Genomic DNA, 20,382 nt, shown 5'->3' with positions numbered 1-20,382 from the left:
AATGGACGTGCGCGCGAGTTACGAGCTATTGATAAAGCATCGTGAAACGGAGTAACATCTTTGCGTATTTCAGCCGAATGATACGGCGGACGCGCGAGTCGCGCTGGAAGACGTAAAATAGAGTCGTTTGCCATAGGCTTTAACGACCTTGGGATATTTATTTCAATCCCGAAGCCATTAAGGGAACCATTACGCGGCCGAGTAGACTCCGAAACGCTCGTCCGCCCGTCGTCATTCTTTATTTCGTATAAAATTTGTAAAGCGCGCCCCGCACCGAAAACGCCGAACTTATACCTCCGCGTGCCTTTAAGCCCGTGCAACCGTGAAGTATCGTGTAGTTTCGACTTATCGATCACGGAGGGGACGACTTGAATTTATTTACGGTACTCCTCTCCGGCGAACCGGCGTGCACGTGAAACGACGCGCGACTTCGGGGCCGCGATGTTTTTCGCAAAAAGCCCCTCGGAGCCAAAAAGTAATTTACAGCACGCATTACCATCCCTTTCGCTTTAAAAGCATTTTTAATACACCGTACGGCGAGGTCTTAAAAAGTACACCTCCTTTTCGCGAAACTGAATTTCGCTCCGCGTATTAAGGGGACGCATCTCTTACGCGCGGGGAAATATTTCGCTCGCGCGGGAGATTGCGCGAAACGTATCTTTGTCCAAGCGGAGGGCCGCTCCTCCTTTTTACCCCTTCGTTTCCCCGCCTTTCATTTTACATGCGTATCTCGCCGGAATCCCAGCTAATTCCGCAGCTTTAAGCGACCCGAAGTTTGCGTTTTCCTTTCCCGCGGGGCTAACCCCTTGCTTGAGCGCCGGTTTCCGACCCCCGAAGATGCCGAAACGACGGACTTTACGTTTCCCGGCAAAAAGCGTATTTCGGCGGAAAACGCGTCGTTCCCTCCGGCGGGCCGAAAAACACGCTCGGTCATCCGCTATTCCGCCGAGAGGAACTGTACACTGATCTCTCCTGACGGCTCGACGAAGGGCCGACAATTCCATGGAATTACAAAGCTCTGTAGCTCGCGTCGTGTCGTTTCGTAAACACAATTACCGCGGAACAAAATCAACGGCCTGCAAAAGCAGAGTACGATGGAGCGAGTGAGACAGAGAGAGAAACAGAGGAAAATATATATACATACATACATATATATATATATTTATGTATATATGTATACACATATTATATATATATATTATATATATATAAAATATGTATATACATATATAGAAGAGAGAGAGAGAGGGGAAGAAAAGAAACGCAGGAACGAACGAGCTGCGCCTCGGTAAGTGGCGCGATTATAATTTCCAAGGAAGAGGGAGGAAAGGGTGAAGACATCCCTTCGCGAGCAGTCTGCTCCTCCGGACCGGGCTCCTTCCAACCCCCGGCCTCGCCCCTTACCGCACTGTCGCCAGAGGCGCAGACCCGGCGAGTACTTGCGAGGCGCAAGCATCCGCAGGAAGTCATTAAAATTTTCATTGTCGCGTTTGCCGGAAAATTTCCAGACCAAATAAACATACAGATTTATTATTTCATCTCGCTGACTTTCGCGTCGGTTCCGCAGGAGCAGGTCCGCCGGCTGAGCGCGCCGGCACACCCTGCCAATCGTGGTAGCTTCGCGAGATAATACTAATTTCACGCCTTGTTACCTGTTCAAACGAGAAACAACAGCAGTGGCGGCGACCGCAGCGACGGCCTCCGCGATATTTTCATAATATTACCGCGGGCGCGACGCGATGGGATACAAACGGCAGTCGCGTAATAATACAGAAACATTCCTCCCGCCTCGGCTCTGCTTTTGTCGTGCCTGCGCGGCGCGTTTCTTAAATCTTCAAGCTCGACAAAATACCAGCGCTCCGCGATTCTTTAAACGCCGGCGCCCTTGCTCGCCTTCTTTTTCTTCTCCTTCCTCTTTCTCTCTCTCTCTATCTCTTTCTTTCTGCCTCTCTTTCTCCGTAACCCTCTTCATAACCCTCTCATCCTGCTTCAACTCCCCCAAGTCGCTCGCCGTCGACCTCTCTTCACTCATCGTTTCTCTCCCTCCGTCTTCCAACGCGGTAAGTATATGTACGCCGGTGGAAAACTTTGCTATCTCACCGCGATACAAAACACGATCCCGAGCTCTCCCTTAGCCACCCCCCTCCCCATCCCCCGCACGCAATCTCGCCCAGCGTCTCGTCCCGGCCGCATCGCCACCTTTTTCTCATCCAGACCTACTTCTGTCATCCCCTCATTCTTCCGACCTCACCTCGATTTCCTGCGCGGCTTCGCGGCGAATTCAAAACAGCTCACGGTGCCTACCGCTGCCGCTGTTGCTGCCTCGATACTCAGCTCTCTCTCTCTCTCTCTCTCACTCTTGACTGGGGGTTATGGCACGGCCTACTTGGGAATTCATACGAAGAAACTATGCGTATGAATTCGTATTAGATGAAGTTCCGGGGAATACGGCGTCCCCCGGCTGGGAAATTTCTTAACGGTTGCGCGCGGAATTGTCGCGACGCCAACGATAATGTGGAGAGAACACCGACGGACCCCGCCCGCCGTTGAGCGGCAGAATTTTCGAGTACCCCACCGCTTTATAATGCCCAACCGCGGTCTCTATTTCGCCCGGCGGTCTTTTACAACATTTACGTGTCAGCCGGCCGCGCCGGTACGGTAAATGTGAAATTAGTGACCCACATCATTATTGCCTGCCGAGCGGAATAATGTTTCGCCAGTCCAAATGCTCGCCGACCTCTTTCTCGTGCACTCAAGTCTCCCTCCCCCCCCCTCCCCGCCCCCCGCGCATTAAGATATCCGATAATATCTGTCTCATCCGTCGTTACGAGTACCACTCGATGATCCACGAACAAGGACGTCCCCCGGCCGTCTTCCAGCTCAGTTTGTTGTTCGTAAGCATGAACAGGCGCGCGCGCGCGCGTCTGAGTTATTTCTCGAATACAATTTCAAACTGCAGTAAAGTGTCCTTTTACCGTGCGCGTATGCGACGACCCCGAGGCAGGCGTCATATATCGCCATAAAGAGCGCGCCGGATACATATTTCCAGCGGCACTCGTATTTTATTCCGACGTGCATTACCGCTCTTTAAATATCACGGCGAAATTTTATGCCCGACAAGAGTCCTAACGATGCCCAGTTACGCCTGAATGCTCGCTCGCTCGCTCGCGCGCGCGCGCTTCCAACTCGAACACGGTGGAAATGTGCAAATGCGAAAAAGCGCGTCGATCCAAGAATCAGCGCTCACCCCGCCGGACTCTCCCTCCGGAGATCGTTTCTATCCTCCCCCTCTTTCGCCACCCCTTCGTTCAATCCGCGTCTCCCGCGACGGAGCGCGAACAATATTTTCCAGGACACTCGCGGCTCGCACGCGCGCGCGCGCGCGCTAACGCGTTCTCACTTCCCCGGACTACAAGACTGCCAAGACTAAATTTCGCCCTTCCTGTCTTCGATCTTCCCGCGTCCTCCACCGCGCGCTCCCCGCCGCTCGGGCCCCGCTTCTCGCAACGGCAATGTACCGAGAGCAATGAAAATGATTAAGCGCCACCCTGAATCCCGGCAAAGCCGCACTAATCCGGCGCCAAAGGCAAAATCAGAGACACCGGGCGGTGCTGTAACTCGCGAGTTAACTCGCCACCGTCGTGCACGAAGCTGCACCGAGGCCGCCGAAGCGCGCGCCCGCTTATTACCGGCGCCCATCGGAAACAGTTAAGATCTTTCTGCCTCTGACGCCTTTGAGCGGATGAAAATGCTGGTCTACATATAAAACAGGCGGGGAAACAATTCGCTTCGCCAGTATCTGCCATTCTTAATTGTGGTCCAGTCTCTCTCCAGTTTAAGCTGCGAGTCAAAGTTTTTCTAATTTCACTTGTAAATAACAATGAAGTTTCTTGCGCGCGTTTCCTCGGGGAATGTTGAGCATCGCGAGATCAGTGACGCGCGAATTAATCTTTAAGGAACGTTCATTTATTTTTCCCTTAAACGAGAAAGAGAGGAGACCTCCCCCCTCTCTCTCTCTCTCTCTTTCTCTCGTTAGGGAGAAGAAATATTTCACCGATACCCGGCGAAGATTTTTCCGAAGAGTGCTCGGCAACAAATATCAGAATTTCGCCTTCTCCCGAGCGGAGCTGGAGCTGATCTGTAAAACAGTTGAAACGGCGAAACCGGAAAAGCACTTTCCGAGAACCCTATATATCAGTCAAAAAGTTCACGCCGTTTTTCCAGCACTTATGTGATAATTCGATTGCAGGAGCGCTCCCTACGTCTGTAGACGACGCAGCAGCGACAGACGGCCGTTGAGTTTCGGCTTCCCTCTTCAGCCCCAAACCCCGCCGTCGCCCTCCAACGCCTCATCCTCTCCCGGCGTTCTCGAGATGGCAGCATACCGAAGGCAATGAAAATGATTAAGCGCCGCCGTGAATCCTAGCGAAGCCGCACTAATCCGCCGCTAAAGGCAAAACCGGAGTCAACTTCGGTGCTGTAACTCGCGAGTTAACCTCCCATTACACACGGGAAGCGCAAAACGCGAGACGCGAAACAGCCCGCACGCATCAGCCGGCAATGGGCGCGCACGCGAAACGGTCTCCTCTCATCCGTCTCCGCGCAAACCGCGCTGTACAACGCTATCTAATTTTCACTATTCTAGTCGCGCGATCTTGAACGCCGCCCGCATTATTCTTGTTTAACGTACTTTCGGGTGTACTCTCGCCGGGCCGGAAATATAGCGCGTCTGGGGGATCCAGGCCGGACCCGCGGCCGTGCGCCGGAATTTGTGGAAACAATATGTAAAACTTACACGCTGCGAGACCGAATTTGTGGTGGCAATATGCAAAGCCCCGGCCGGGGCTACGGTCGTGGCGTACCCGCGTCTTCCCGAAACGCGGTAAAAGCGTAATATCAATTTCCAGACGGAAACCGCAGGTATCTTCAATATTTATATACATATATATATTCCTCAAAGTGCTCGATCGAAAAGTTGCCAATGACGTTTACGACACGTTATTATATATCGCGAGCGATACGAAGAGGGGACGGAAGTATATAGTCGTCGAAGCCGTGTGACGGTCGCAAATAAAGCTGTCTCGGGTGATTCAGGACGCGTCTCAGTCTCCGGTTTACTGCTTCGCAGAAGAAGAGGTTCTTAAAAATATTAACCGGCCCGAAAAGCGCGAGCCTCTCTCTCCCCCCCCCNCCCCCCCCCCCCCTTCTTCGCGCCTTTTTGGTGCCACGTAACAAACTGTTTCCACGGCCCCGTTATCATCTTTCCGGCTGAGGACAGTCACGGCGGGAGCGAAGAGAGGAAGAGGATCCGAACGCGACGAGAAAAGAGAGACGAGCAGTGAGAGAAAGAGAGACAGAGACGGGAGTCGGGAACAAGAACAGGATTAATGGGCCGTCGTATCACGCACGGTGGGCGATAAAATATCGCAGGAAATATCCTCTGGCCGTGTAGAGTCTTGGCCATCCGTGGAATTTACTCCCCGCGATATCTACTATCTTAGATAATCTCCGCCATTAAAGGCCACCGGCCGGATACTAGTCACTCTCTATCTCGTTCGCAGCTTTACGATAAAAGGTTATGCGCTACGCCAAATTCCGCCGCTATTACAAGAATGCTCATTTCGTCCACGAGAGAGGGCACTTACAATAAATACCACTTTCTCGGGCGGGAACACAAACACAGCATGGCGCGCGATTCGCGTTATGGTATTAATATAATAACCACATATGCTCTCGCGTCGTCACGGACTCGGTATAAAATTGTATATCAACGTTCTCCCCTAAATGGTGACGTTCGTTCTTCCCCACATTGCGTTTATTGACCCTGATACCGAGGCATTTTCGCAATACCGTTGTTCTCCGGATCGTTACAGTCACACGATCGACACGTGGCGATCGCGCAAACTTCTCATTCGGGCTTGTATCGAGACGCGGCTTTACCCTCCCCGATGCACAAGCGATCGCAAACAGTCTCTATTATCATTGCCGTCAACGGCCACTGCTAATGTCATCGCGAGCGATACTTTTCGAAGTTATCCCTTAGAAGTCGCGTTTCTCTCCCCGGCATTATCCACCGGACGTCGAATATCCCGGCGACGTTCCGGACCGGCGGAAAACCGAAATCGTGTGTACTTGATAAATATTTGCGGACCCTTGGGTAACGGCGTGTGCGCGGACGTTAAGCCTGCGTGACGGCTCGATCTCATGTTTCGAGACCTTCCACGGGAAGCGTGTATCGCGAGCCACTTTGGACGTCCTGACGTATGGCGTGTAAATACGAATATCGCGCGCGGTACAGTAATGCGGTCCGCAAGGGCCGCTCTAGGGAGGGTAGCGCACCCCTGTCATGTTCCCAAGCCGCAGTGGTCTGCCAAGTGGGATTTTGGTCGTTCTGCCAACCCGCCGGGTAACTCGTAACAGAGTCACCAAAGCGGGAAAATTACGACTGGGACGCCACAGCTTCTGGGATGTTCTTCTTCAACATGAAGCAGGCTGCCTCTCAAAAGGGGAGAACGGCGATCTCTTTCCGCGCCGCACTTCCCGCTTCCGTTTATTTCCGCTTTCATACACTCCCGTCTAAACTTGAATGGGAGTTAACGCTGAGGGTGCGGAAGCGATTCCCGTCGTCTACCGTACGGTAATAGTCACTTCTCGACACACGTAACACCGATCATAAGTTTATCGCGAGCGGGTTCTGATTAAATTCGGCGGGCTTTATTAAATTCCCCCCCGCGGATTATCGTTAATAAGATAACGACCGGCACCGGGGAACCGGGATAATAACTTTCCGAAAGGCAAGACGGCCAAGTTATCGTCTCCCCGCGAAGAAAATGACGCATTATGCATCCCGGCATACGCTACGCCTATTTCGTGGACAAGCGACTATCAGCAGCCACGAGAATTCTCGAGGTACGTGACTCGGGTGCGAACTGAAGAAGACGGCGCCGGCACGTCGTACGACGACAATGCGGTGTTCTTGCACGGGCGATGTATTACCTCGGGCATTAATCGGTTCGCGATAGCGCGCCGCAGCGTCGGTAATATAAGCACGATATTATAAGGGCGACGAGCCAGCCGATCTTCGAAACGACGTTGCGCTCCTTGTCGCGGCCTTAATTAAATTCCGGCAAAGAATCGGAAGTAGGGAAAAGTTCAGCACCTCTCCTTCGCCGTCCTACCCCCGCGCGCCGCGCTCCCACCCGGTAACGGAACTCGACTCGGGCCACGCGGGTTTTAATAACCGTCCCGGATCCGAGCAAGAAGAAGCTGGCAAATGGCCGTGCGGCGTCGGTGGCGGCTCTGGAAGCCGGGCCAGAGAGCAGAGGAGAAGGGTATACCATCCCGCCGGAGTCAAGCATCGATCCCTCTATTCCTGTCCCGTTCCCGCTCGCTCCTCCACCATTTCCTCACGCAACCGCCACCGACGTATACCCGTCTCTCCATCTCTCCGCCTGTATCCGTCCACCGTCTCTCTCTCTCTCTCTCTTTCTCGTATGATACCGCACGTTTCTCCGGGAAAGCTCACACGCGCCTTACGCCTCCCTCGCCCTGTGCATGGCTCTTTCTGCGTGCTTCTCGCCTCCGCCGACTTTCACGGTAATTCTTTTCCCACCCCCTTCCCTCTTGCCTCTTACTCACCCATCTATCTATCTATCCGTGTCTCCTTTTCCGTTCCTCCCTATCTACCTATTCCTCTGCCGATCTATTCCCCAGTCTCTCCCTCTCCCGCTCCCTCTCGCGGTTCACTTTTGTCCTTTCCTCCCTATCAGCCTCCACCTAGCCCGGCTTCCTGTGCAAACGTCCCCAAGTCGGTCTATGACATTACTGCTCGCTCCCGCGCTACTTCTTCCCCGACTGATTCCACCGGAGCCGGCCGCCTCCCCTACCTACCCTATGCTCTCCTCCACCTCCACCCTCGTCTTTTATTTTCCGCCGCTCTCACCGCGCGATATCCCCGCCAGTCCCGTTCCGATACCGCTAACCCCTTCGCAATGTTCGCGGCAGACGGCGCGATATCTCGGCGTAACCGCGGGTTATCGTTGAGAATTCTTTCGCGTACAGCCGACCTTGCACCCCGAACTTTTTAATCACCTCATCCCGACTGTAAACAGAATACAGAAATGTTCTTACAACTTGGAATCAAGGATTCCTAACGAACGTTTCTGGAACCGTATCATTAATGCATGTAATCTCAAATTTTCCAAATCAAAGTATATAAAATACAAAGTATGTGTGAACCGTGATATAAAACAAACGTAAATTATAACACGAAGATAAAATGTGTGTGTATGGAAAATAATTTTGAAGTGACGTGAAAAAAAAGCATATGTTTGATTGCCCTTTATAAAAAGACGCATGTATGCACGGAAAAAATAATTTTGCTATTTTAGCGAAACCATTGTTACCACTGCATATTCGCTGCTCGACAGCGATAAAATTTAATTGGTGTAACGAAATTATTGAAATATTCATAATTAGAGCAGAAACAATTTTGTTACCAGGAAAATCCCGCCGAATGAATTTGTTTTTAGGATATGTTAATTTATCGCAAAAGCAAAATAGCGTTTTCCTATACTTCCTAATTTGTTCTCACGGCATAATAATTTGCAGATTCACCAAAATAGTCCAGCGAATGGCAATTAATACTCTTGCCAAATCGTTTTGCTGTCCACGTAATAACTGATAGACAGACTTTGCTGCGACAGCATAAAATTTGCTGTACCAGCGAGTTATTTTTCTCCGTGTGGGTGTCATCAATAGGATTATTTTACATTAAACACTCTCAATATTCTACTGTTTTTTCTTATTGTTTGCGATAAAATGAAAAACTATTATATTGCTCCGCATAACGGATGATACCGTTACATGAAATCGAGTGCAACGGTATTCCCGGCGTTCGCTAACGACCGTTGGTCAAACGTCTTCGAGGAGTCTATTGCGGCATCTTCCCGACATCATGGAAGAGCAGCAGCTCAGTGATATCAGATTCTACTCGGCGGTCGAGCCACTGATATTTTCCGCTGCGAACTATCATAGATAACGTATATGCGGTCGCGTATCCGAGGAAGATGCACGTATGCAGACTTGTACCTAACAGTAACGTTATTCCCATGTGTAACGGAAGATACATGCCACATTGCAAGCAAACATGCGCGTGCACACACAACTGAAAAATACTTGGGCGAGACGCGCATGCTGCTCGGGAATAACCGTGCGGAATTTCAAAACGCGACGAAGACAGTTCAATCGGATACGCCAATCGAACGGTTGCTTGTGTTACAAGTTTTCCACTTTACATCCCCTAGTTTCTAATTAAACTTCAACGATGTGTACCGCCGTTTATTTACGAACGACTTACGATCTCGTTGGATTTCTTCGGCGTATTTTCCGAAACGACAAGAATCACCGAGACATCGTTCGAAAGCATGTACGTAACAGCAACATATAAGAGAAGAAATATATACATATATATCGAGTACACGCATGATACGTAATTGATCCTGGTAAATTCGGCATGAGGGAAATAACTTCTTGCAACGAGAATGTACACGAAAAGTACGCGTAATACCGACAGTGTGTTGTACGGATACAATGGTAAATACGCTTTTCGTAACAATAAGCCTCTATTGGCTGAAAACCCTTACGACGTCTCTATGAAGACATACCAGCTCCACGGAGGAAAAGCGGCTCGGTAATATCGGATTACTCGCGGTCGTCTCTGATGCTCCCACGCTTCTGCTATTGCCGCAACGATAGTAATAGCGGGTACAGTCTATAGCGTACCCACCGTAGGGCGCGTACGTGGCGGCAGGGTAACGTTATTCCCCGACGCGAATAGATATACGTTCCATCGACATTGATGCTCAACAACCAGACAGCCCGACTGGCATATATTGTACGACAAGCGCATAAGGCATCGAAATGCAACGCGGTTTCGAACGCACTTCAAAGTATTGTCATAAACAGTTTATCAAAATGCATCTCGAGTGTGGTCATCATCGTTCGAAATCCGCCGTTCGAAATTAGCCGTCACGTGCACACGGAAAAAAACAATTCCGTCGGTGTAACTGAATTTTCCGTTGCTTGCGGACCGGACGAAAATTCAGTTGTTGAAACAGAAAAATGTATGTAGGAGGTTTCTGTTTAGTCGATTATTTTCAATTGGTCTCCGACCAGGTTTTGAGGGGATGCCGTATTCGAAAACTTTGTCGGCGGAATGTTGAGTTCTTCTGCAAAGTTTACGTCTTATTGATTGCACGAAATTAGAAATGTTTCTATATAGCGGAGGTACATGCGAAAATGAATTGGAGCATTATCCGATATGTGAGGAAAACGATGAAAAATTTCAAAACTAAAATCCCGATTCGTCAAGTGGAATATAAACATTTACCTAAAACAAAAATGTTGCAACTTATACGTACCGAGTGTGTACTTTCACTGATGAGGAAAATTTCGAAGAACATTTCTGTACCTTTATAATTGCACGTAAAAGCCGAAAAAGATACGAAAAGTTTGCAGAAATAATTGTATATATCTCAGATTCTCCGATGGATATGATAAAATAGATAAAATAGTACACCTTATTTGTAACGCACTAACTTTACGTGAGACATATGTATATAAGGAATGCAGAATCGTGATTGTGTCAGTTTTATGTGATATAATATTTCGAGGGTCGCGCTTATCGAGTTCATCAACGACATCCCTTTAATGCAGCTGAATGTTTACACGAATATTCACACATTCTCTTAAGCTGTAACAGAAATATCGCTTTTTGTCGCCGAGTTTTCATCCGGTCCCCGTCGTAGAAACTGAGTCCTTTTTTCAGTGTGAAACGAAGCGTCTTCCCGCGAATCCCGCGAAAATACGTACGCGTTGTTACGTATTTCAGCACGTTTTTCAACACTCGCGAAAACGCACGTTTGCAACGCAACGTCCGAGAACAACGTAACGTCCTCTGAAACAATAGCTACGGTACCGATAAGTGATCAGGATAGCGGGTTGAATTGGATTGAAGTTAAAAACTCGCGACCCAAGTAAATTATAGCCATGGGGCGCAAGAGTAATTGTTTCGTGGCGTCTAAGAGAGTTAGTAGACCAAATGGAAGCGAATGGAAGTAAATCGGTGTACTTCGTTTAAAATACGATTCTCTCGCCATTACTATACAATTTATCAGGTCCCCAGGTAAAACTTACACTTACATCAAGCCCGTAAGAACCGTAGTCGGAATTAATAGAGACGTCGTGCGTGGGCGCTGACCGAGTTACGCCGCAGATTATCCCAGAGACTTTTATTTCCGCTCCGCGTGACAACCTAATCCTCTTTTCCCGGTACGCGCGCGCGCGACGCGTGATAATAAATACATATTCATACGCGAAACATACGTTTCCTTGTGTAATTCCGGCTTCGTTTTGCTACGGCTAATCTGATATTATATATGCGTGCGTATGTTTGTATGTATATATAAATATTCGAGGGTACTGCAAATTGACCATAAGAGCCAGCCACCGGCTGATCGTCGATAGCGCGGCGCCGCGAAATACGCCGGGCGGCTGAGCAAATCAACTGGAACGCGATTGCGCCGTGGAAATGAAACCGCGGAATCTTCAGCCGCGGCGAATTTCCGAAATTCGCCAGCTTGAATTTCTATATTAATAGCTTTAACACACAAGCGGACGCCCAGCGCGCGGATGCCGATGGTGCTACCGGGGCGATTCACAATTCATAGAGAGAGAGAGAGAGAGAGGCATCCCCCGCGCGCAGCGGCGCGTCGTGTTCGGCCCCCGGCGGAATACGCGTCGATGACCGTATACGAGCCAGCGGTTTTGTCATTCTAATAGGGAGGGCAATGCATCAATTATAGAAACACAGCCAGCCCCCGGCCTGGCATTACACGGCCGCCGAATAACGCGGCCCGATTGCGCGCGATTATGCGAACAATAAATTGGCAGTCGGATGCACCACGCACGAGACATTCCGACGTTTCAACGTGCCCACGTCGAACGCCTCTCTCTCTCTCTCTCTCTCTCTCCTTTTGTACCGGTCGCCATAAGGACAATAGGGCAAATTCTTGCGGCGAGCGTCGACGCCACTTAATGACTAGCGACTTTGTTAATCTCACCGTATTTTTTTTTTTTATTTTAATGATAGCTTAGGCCGGTATTCATAGTCGAATCTTATATTTAAGATCGTTTGAAATTTATCTTCAGATGCTTTGTAGCTAAGTGAAATAGATCGTACAGCATCTGAAGATAAACTCAAGACGGTCTTATACATAAGATCCGACTATGAATACCGACCTTAGTGTCGATTGATTGCGATTTGGGTTGCATCTTGAAGAATTATTATCTTGTTCACTGTTATATGAAAGGAGTTTCGAAAGCCCGAGTCGAAATCTTGGTTCCTACATCCCTCAAGTATTGTCGACCTTGAGGGTTCAATGCAGCATCTCGCACAATATATAATACTATACAAGCTGTTGACCTATCTTGATGCTACAGATGTTTGCTTGTTGCCGACCTCTCCGTGTTGAGACTTGAAGAAACATTTATCCAAGAATTACTCTTAATATGTTATTATATCACGATATATTATTTCGATTTATTTATATAGAGATTTTTATCTCCACCTGAATTTAATCTTTATTCTTACTTTTAACAAACAATGTATTAATTATGTAACTAACCCAACTGCAGATACAATTTACGCACTAAACAAATATTAAATAATTAATATGGGTAAATAATTATAATAATAGGTAAACAAAATAACTAATTCTCTTCATTCATAATCCTCTCGTTATTATTTTATTTATTGGGGCTGGAAATTTCGATCGAATTTGGATTCAAAAATAACAAACAAGAAGAAGTCCGTCTTTAGAGGCAAAGATAGCAGTCGTATAAAGATTAATCAAGATTTAAATTGGAATTCTACACAATAAGTAAAGTTAAACGGAAGTGAAAAAAGGCATAGACTCTAGACGAAGTTAATACTCTAGATGAAATTAATATGCTAAGAAACATTATTAAAAACACAAGTCTCGGCATTTGTGTGACTGAGGCAGATATAATTGTATATTTTTTATAATGCTTATTTAAGAATAAAATTAATCAAAATTTGTGCTCATGGACCGTTATTCGTCTGTTTCGACCGATATCTCTTATATAAAATAAGTACAGGTCCACAAATAATGAAAAATTCATGAAGTTATGATTATTTATCGAATACAATTATGAATACCCTCCTTAGAAAAGATTCTAAATTTCGATTCGGGTGTCTCCTTATTCTCGCTCTAAGTTAGTCAAGCGTTCTGCATAATAAAGGATTTGACACACCTTGAAATATATGATGTATCGCTGCCCACGTCCCGATATCCTGCGTCCTCTATTCTAGCTTCCCGATCGAGCATCCTGCTTCGGATACTCTATCGTGGCACTGACACTGACATTAATACTAACATTGACACTCGTGTAGATACGATTTGATCGGAAGAATGTGCTTTAACTAACGCAGTGCCGACAAAAGCCCGATTAAATATCTCAATAACAGACGAAAAACTTTACTCACTTCACGGAAAATGTAAACACGCACTTCACGATATGTGCATTGTTCGTGCATTGCTCGAAATGTAATGACAAGACTTAATGTTCTGAATTCTCTTTTATTGATAAAAGTGCCCCTGAAAGTGACTTAGAAACTACCTGATTGACTGAGATGTCACATTTAAAGCACTTTTATCGATAAAAGAGGGTTCAGAATATGGGCCTAAATCACGAATAAATATACGAAGTGCGAAATTACCAAAATAATTGGTAACTTGGAAAGGGGCAGAGTCATCTTCGCTCAATCGCAAATCATTATCGACCTTCAATCGGTGGCGAGAACATTCAATGTCCGAAAAATCATATCAACACTCTCAAAATATTCCGGACCATTAAATCATCACATTATCCAATTAATTATAAATTAATTAGGACAGTAGAGCACGTACGGTACGTATCGAAAATGTCGTTCATAATACTCGACAACCGTTATCGATTAGCGTACAATTATTAGTTAACGCGGTGTTTCCGGTTGACTCGTACTTTCATGTCTCACCATCGAGCGCTTAGCCACGATGACGACTAAAAGCTGACTCTAGGAAAGATTACAGGACGCAGGATGTAGCGACAGACGGCGAGTGCGAGACTTTGCAACTCCTTCATTTTCACCTTTTCTGTGCCTCAAATTCTATCTAAATTTCTAATGCCAATAAAAAGTATAATAAAAATATCTCTACCTACAATCCAGTAAGTTACATAATTAACACATTGCTTATTGAAATTAAAAATTAAGAAAGATACGGAGGTGATCGAAATAATAAAATAATAAATAATTTTTAAATAAAGGCTTCCTTAAAACTGAACGCGGGTTGTTGAGATGATAAAATATTAAACAATTTATACACAGTAAAAAATTCCATGTTAAAAACAACCTACTGAAATGTTGTGTTATTTTAACATAGGATATGTGTTAAAAAGTATACAAATATAATATTAAATTAATACATTCACGTTGTCAACACATATCGACACATTCTCCATGTTAAAATAACACAAAATTTCAATGGACCGTTTTTAATACAAAATCTTTTATTGCGTAAACAAAGCTCTTTGCTCAAGCTTCTCAACAAAACGACATTAGATAAACATTCGTAACGTCAAAAGACAATAGCTTGTGCAGTGTCGTATCTCGAGATTCTCTATTAATTTTTCAAGTTCAACAAAGTTTGCGGGGTTAACGTCGAATGAAGATTTCGACTCGGGAACACAGTGTACCATTGATTGAGATTTTACACCGATTCTCGAAATGCGCGTAATGATTTATAATTGCGCGATAGAGCAGCCTTTCCTCTTTACCGACACGTGTATCGAAACGTAGGAAAATTGCCTGCATAGTTTCGAAAACTAGTTCCGGCCGTTTGACCATTAGACCGCCTCCTGAAGCGCGATAGTGCTCAGACGGCGATAGCAGATACGACGTCGAAGCGGCAAGAATTTCCTCTCTCCGACTCTCTCGTTTTAACTCGCAATACCTCGGACGCACGAAAATTCGATTTCGCCTTACTGTCTGCCGGCCTCTGGCAACGAGAGGCAAATTCTTCGACAGTGTGCAAGGCGAGGTACGATGGAAAGGCTACGGGCACGGTCCTGTCTCCCTTGTCTGGCAGCGTCGTGCTATTAATCGCATTAGGCGAACGACGGGTCTGCTTGAGTGGTGGATGCCCTTACCTCCCTTCACAAAGGCATCGCACACCGGGGTACTTTCAACCGTGTACCATGATACGGCCAACGAACGCGCATTCTAGGTATATATCAATCACATACCAAGGACGCTTAGAGTTCCGGCGAGCACTCCCTGTCACTCGATTAGACCTTTTAATAATCTCCGACGAAGCTGGAGAAGTATTCTGGTTGCGCGCAGACATCTCGTCCGTATTTCCGTCCCGCAACTCCCAACATTCCGTGAGAAATGCAAGTTGGTCGGAAAGTTTCGGTCTGTCTGACATTCGCTTTTTTCAGATATTGACAACGTTCGTCGAGAAATGACGAAACCCGCATATGACCTCTCTTTTCTTTTACAGATACTGAGATCTTTTCTCTGTAATATATATAAATTTTCCAGTCTTTAAAGTCTGTGAGAATACGCGAACGTTTTCGTAACGTGAACTAAACGCTGTGCATGGACACTGAATATCGCGCGAAAAATGCGAAATATAAGAAAATAGGTCGTAGCTCTTCAAATGTTCAGTAACATAACTCTAACGTAAAGCGTTAGTAACGCAAAGCGTTTATCGCAATGACCAGAAAGAAGAAACGTTATCAGTCTCGTAACCAGTTGTGAACCTGAAAAGTTTCTAATTAAATCTTTGCAGTTAAGCACAAGCACTGCCGGCACGCTTGCCTAATATGAAAAAATGGCTTCCCTTTGAAGATTCTGAAATGTTCCGCGGAAAGTCTGCTTTTAACATGTTCAGCTAAACGCAAGAACATCGATTCAGCTGCACATAAATGAATAAAAGTGGAGAAAAATTCCGCGCGCTTGAAATATGCATGCATTTCACATCTCGCGGGGGCGGAATTTAAAATTCACCTCGGGATAATCCCTTCATCGGCCGGAACTCCAATCGACTTCGTCGTTGCGATATCGACGATTTTTTCTCGCACACGCGTATAATCTCTCGTACAACGAGCCGCGTCTTCGAACAGAATTACGACCGAGCCGCGTTAATTTCGCTCATTTTGACCGTTCCTTCGAACGGTCAAAAATACGTTTGCGCCCGGCGCAATTGCACGAGATTATTTCGGCGCTATTTTACGGTCGCGCGATTAAACTCGAAAAACAAAATCTAAAACCCGCTCTTACACGAAGCGACCCCCCTCGAGCCACATTAATTTCGCAGCTTTAATGAAAAAAGGCAAAAACGCACCGCCGACGATGCGCACCGTAAATCGGGGTCAACCGTCTGCGTTTTCACCCGATGCTTTCACCCTTCCTCTTTCGCGCGATCCCACCGAAAATATACGCCTGCCGCCGCGTAATGTGGCGCGCCGTCTTTGAAGTGAGCCGCGGAAGAACAGCTTCGCGCACGAGAGACGCGGAGAAACTCGCGCGCGCGGCATAATTTCAACGAGGCGACGAACTCTCTCCGCGCCACATCCAACCCCGCGACGTTACCGCCGTGCAAACCCTCTCTCTCGTCTTTTCGTCGACTTGCTACCTGCCGTGCCGGTTCCCCCGTTAGCATAACCGCGAAAGAGAGACGCCGTCGTTTCTATAGACATTGATTATTCACTGCTCGCTCAACCCGCGCGTGCTACTACCCTTCCCCTCCGCCATTCGTTTCCCCCTTTGGCGCGATCCTACCTGTCTCTCGTTCTCAGCGTTTACCGCGCTTCTCCATTTCCCGCCAAAGGGCCGCCCGTTAAAATCGGCAATGGCGATAATCCGCGCGAACTTTTAAACGAGCATCGCCGGACCTCGCCGAGAGATTTCTGATCGGCGAAAGGGGCCAACGGACGCGGAAGGAAACGGAGGAGAGGACGGGGCGGGCAGCGGCGAGAGACGGAATATTTCATGAGGACGAAAGAACGACGGCAAACGTTGGCGCGCGATAATCCATCGGTGCAGTTACGTTCTGCACAATTCATACGGCCCGCTAAACGTTTTCTGATGGCTCGATTTAATTACAATACGCTTCGATTTTCGGGAACGGCAGATGCGCACCCGCGGAATCGATTAAACCGACTCGTTATGCCATCGCGTTGCTTTCATGCGATCGGTTTGTTTAAAAATGTACACACGGTCGCGAGAGACCCACAGGGGCCGCGGCTTTTCAACCGCCGTGTTCGTCTGTTCCACGGCTCTATTATTTTGGGTTAGTTTTTGTTTTCTCGTTTACGGCATCTCACGTTCCGGCACACCGCCCGTAATCTGTTAATTTTCGCGTGACGAACAGTTCTCGCTGCCATCGCGGCTTACGACGCTGAGTCGCGCGAATTAGCGCTCGATCGCAAATTTCAACGCGGCGAGTAACGCATAACGCTCTCGCAATTCGGATCGAGTCAACATCGGCGGCATTGATTTTCGAGACCCGCCGAAGATAATGTATAGTAATGGAGTGTAAGCTCTGCTTGCAGCCGAGATCTAGCGGCGGTATCGAATTAAAAATATCGAGTATTTATACGTGACGCTGAAGCGTTTCAAATACAGATGCGTGTTGGTGCAATCGATTGATTAACCACTATTACTATATTACACATACGTGTTTCGTGCTTTCTCTATCTCTCTCTCTCTCTCTCCCTCTCTCGTTCTCTCTCTCTCAGCTTGTCGATATATTCCATTGCAACGTAGCGACCATGTCGAGTACATATCAAATATCGTAATATCGTGTCCGTCGAAAACAAACGCCGGCGAAAAATCATATTTGTATATCTGCAATGTTACTAATAATAATACGAGCCACGACAATATTCACATATCTCGTTCGTCATAATACGACGTGTGTTTTTTTGACTTCGACTGCGCGCTATCGCGAAGTTCCGCCGAAACGGCGCTAAGGGACAAAGTTACGCCGCAAACACTATTTTTCGCTACTTAATCGAGCGCCGAAATATAAATAAACATAAAGGTACGTGAAAAGTTCAACATTCAACGATGTTATTGACGTTGGTAAAAAAAAAACATTTTGTAAGCTTGCAATATTTATCAGAACGAAACAGCACCAACTAGTATTTATGCCATTTTGTATATTTTTTTTCGAATATCGTTCCAGCCGCTTGTAAAAACGCTTTACGCTTTTTTCCATAAAACTCCCGATCGCTAACCGAGGGAAAAACTTCCATGCGTGAGTTCGAGATCGTCGTGACATGTTAAAGTTCGGTCTCCCCCAGTGAAAAACTTTCCCAATCGTTCGTCCTGTGTCTCTTCTTTACGCGCACTCTCTTTGGCTTCTTATTTCCCCATATCGTCCCATTTCCAAACCGTAAAAGAGGATCGATAGAAACCGCGCTCGCTGAAGCTGAAGTCGTTTAGGTGACTCGTATAATCCATAATTTTTTTCAAATAATAGCGAGCAATTTTCTTTAGCATCCTTCTTAAAACAGAAGAAAAAAATCCACAGTTTTTATTGTGCTTCGTTTTATTCGTATTTTCCAATAAATTCTTTGATAAACAGTATATATATTAAGCAAACGAGGAAATTTTATATTTCGTTCCTGGAAAATGTTTATTTTATAAATATCCTAGAAACATAACATTATGTGGTAATTGGAGTGAATATAATGAAGATATTCTATCAGGGAAGAGATGTGAAGTAAACTGTTTTGTACAAAGGCGAGTCTTAATACGTAGGAATATAAAACGCTGAGGATGATCCCCATTAAACGGCGGAAAGGAAATAAAACAAGGAAAAAAGAGAGAGAGAGAGAGAGAGAGAGAGAGAGAGAGAGAGAGAGAGAGAATTTCAAAAATTGTACAAATTAAAATAAATAATTATATACTCGTTATATATGTCGAACGAATTTCGCGTAAAAGTGCAACTGTGATGCAACAATTGCATAATTACATTTTCCGCATAAAAGGACGACGTAATATTCGCTGCGCTTCATATATGATATACGATCACGCACTCGCGAAATATAAATGAATAAAAATATCGAAATTGGGAAACCCTTTGAAATGCACGGTTTCAAAAAATCATATTCGCGTCCGTTTGCAAAAAGAGGCGACGACAACAACGAAATGCTGCATATTGAAAAAGATAATTGTAGCCATACTTCGTTTTACGATACGTGCTTTCATATGTACCTATATAACGATATCGATACGCGCGGAACGTAAACAACGTATGAAATAGGAAACTTCTTTGGACTACTATATCATCCGCGGTATCGGGAAAATTTCGTTATGTCCCGAGTTTCGTTAATGTTGCGTACATACTACTGCATCACGTGATCCCGCGCAGAAAAATTATTATCTCAAGTATCGAAATAGATGCGTGGACGCGCGTGCGCGTGCTTGCGAGCACACGGGTATCGGTAATTAAACCACGCACCGACACTCCGATCAAAATAATGGCGCCGGGGTAACGCGACCGGGCGCGATGTCACGTTGTATTCCGGCGGATATTTATTTCGCCGCGTTTTTCTATCGGGCATAATCGACGTAACGTCGCCCCGGAAGGGAAGGTGGCGGCGGCTGAGAGGAAGAAGAAGAGGTGAAGGCAGAACCGATATTATTGCCGGAGTATGCTGCGCCGGTATTTAGAATACATAGGCGAACGGTATGTTTGCGTACGCCGGCTATGTACACCCGAGTTCAGTAACCCTTCTGCCGACGGCAGACGTGCTCGACNATGAATGTCCTGATTTGCACAAAAGACGCTTCGGGTATTCGCGTTTTCCTCGGATATTAGCGTCTCCCCCCCCCCTCTCTCTCTCTCTTTCTTTCTTTCTCTCTCTCGCTCGCTAAATCACCCGTGAGAGAGCTCAGTGCCAACGTCGACGGCGAGACGACGATGCCCGGCGACGCGAGTGTCGCCGTGTGTAAACGAAACGTTAATGATGTACAAGTACGGGCGAGAGAGAGCAAGACTCACCAATGGAAATCTTGTCCGGGTACGCCGCTGGCACCAGGACCAAGAGGACGGTTAAGGCCATGGTCATCATCGTGGCAGTGGATGTTGATCCGCAGATCCTACCGGCACCGGTATCTCTCGCGTCCCCGGTTACCCCGGGGGCATACGCGGACACCGCGGTACCGAGCGGGAACGTCGCGCGACGCCGCCGTCGCGACGAGGGTGGTCCACCCGTCACGTGAACAACCGGGAGCATCTTCCGAGC

The 20,382-nt window shown here is 47.0% G+C and overlaps 1 protein-coding gene across 2 annotated transcripts in view; it reads right to left on the bottom strand.

Annotated features, from left to right (window-relative positions):
* LOC106750923 (glutamate receptor 1) overlaps positions 1–20,382 on the bottom strand; it is a 276,339-nt gene extending 255,957 nt beyond the window's left edge. For both annotated transcript variants that reach the window (XM_014631570.1, XM_014631571.1), the window contains exon 1: positions 20,139–20,382. In XM_014631570.1, the coding sequence (XP_014487056.1) occupies positions 20,139–20,373 (235 nt within the window). In that variant the 5' untranslated portion in view covers positions 20,374–20,382. The remainder of the gene's footprint in view (positions 1–20,138) is intronic.

This window comes from Dinoponera quadriceps, unplaced genomic scaffold, assembly GCF_001313825.1.
Source record: "Dinoponera quadriceps isolate SergipeBrazil2010 unplaced genomic scaffold, ASM131382v1 scaffold4681, whole genome shotgun sequence".
NCBI lineage: Eukaryota > Metazoa > Arthropoda > Insecta > Hymenoptera > Formicidae > Dinoponera > Dinoponera quadriceps.
This window is presented reverse-complemented; position numbering and strand designations above follow the sequence as displayed.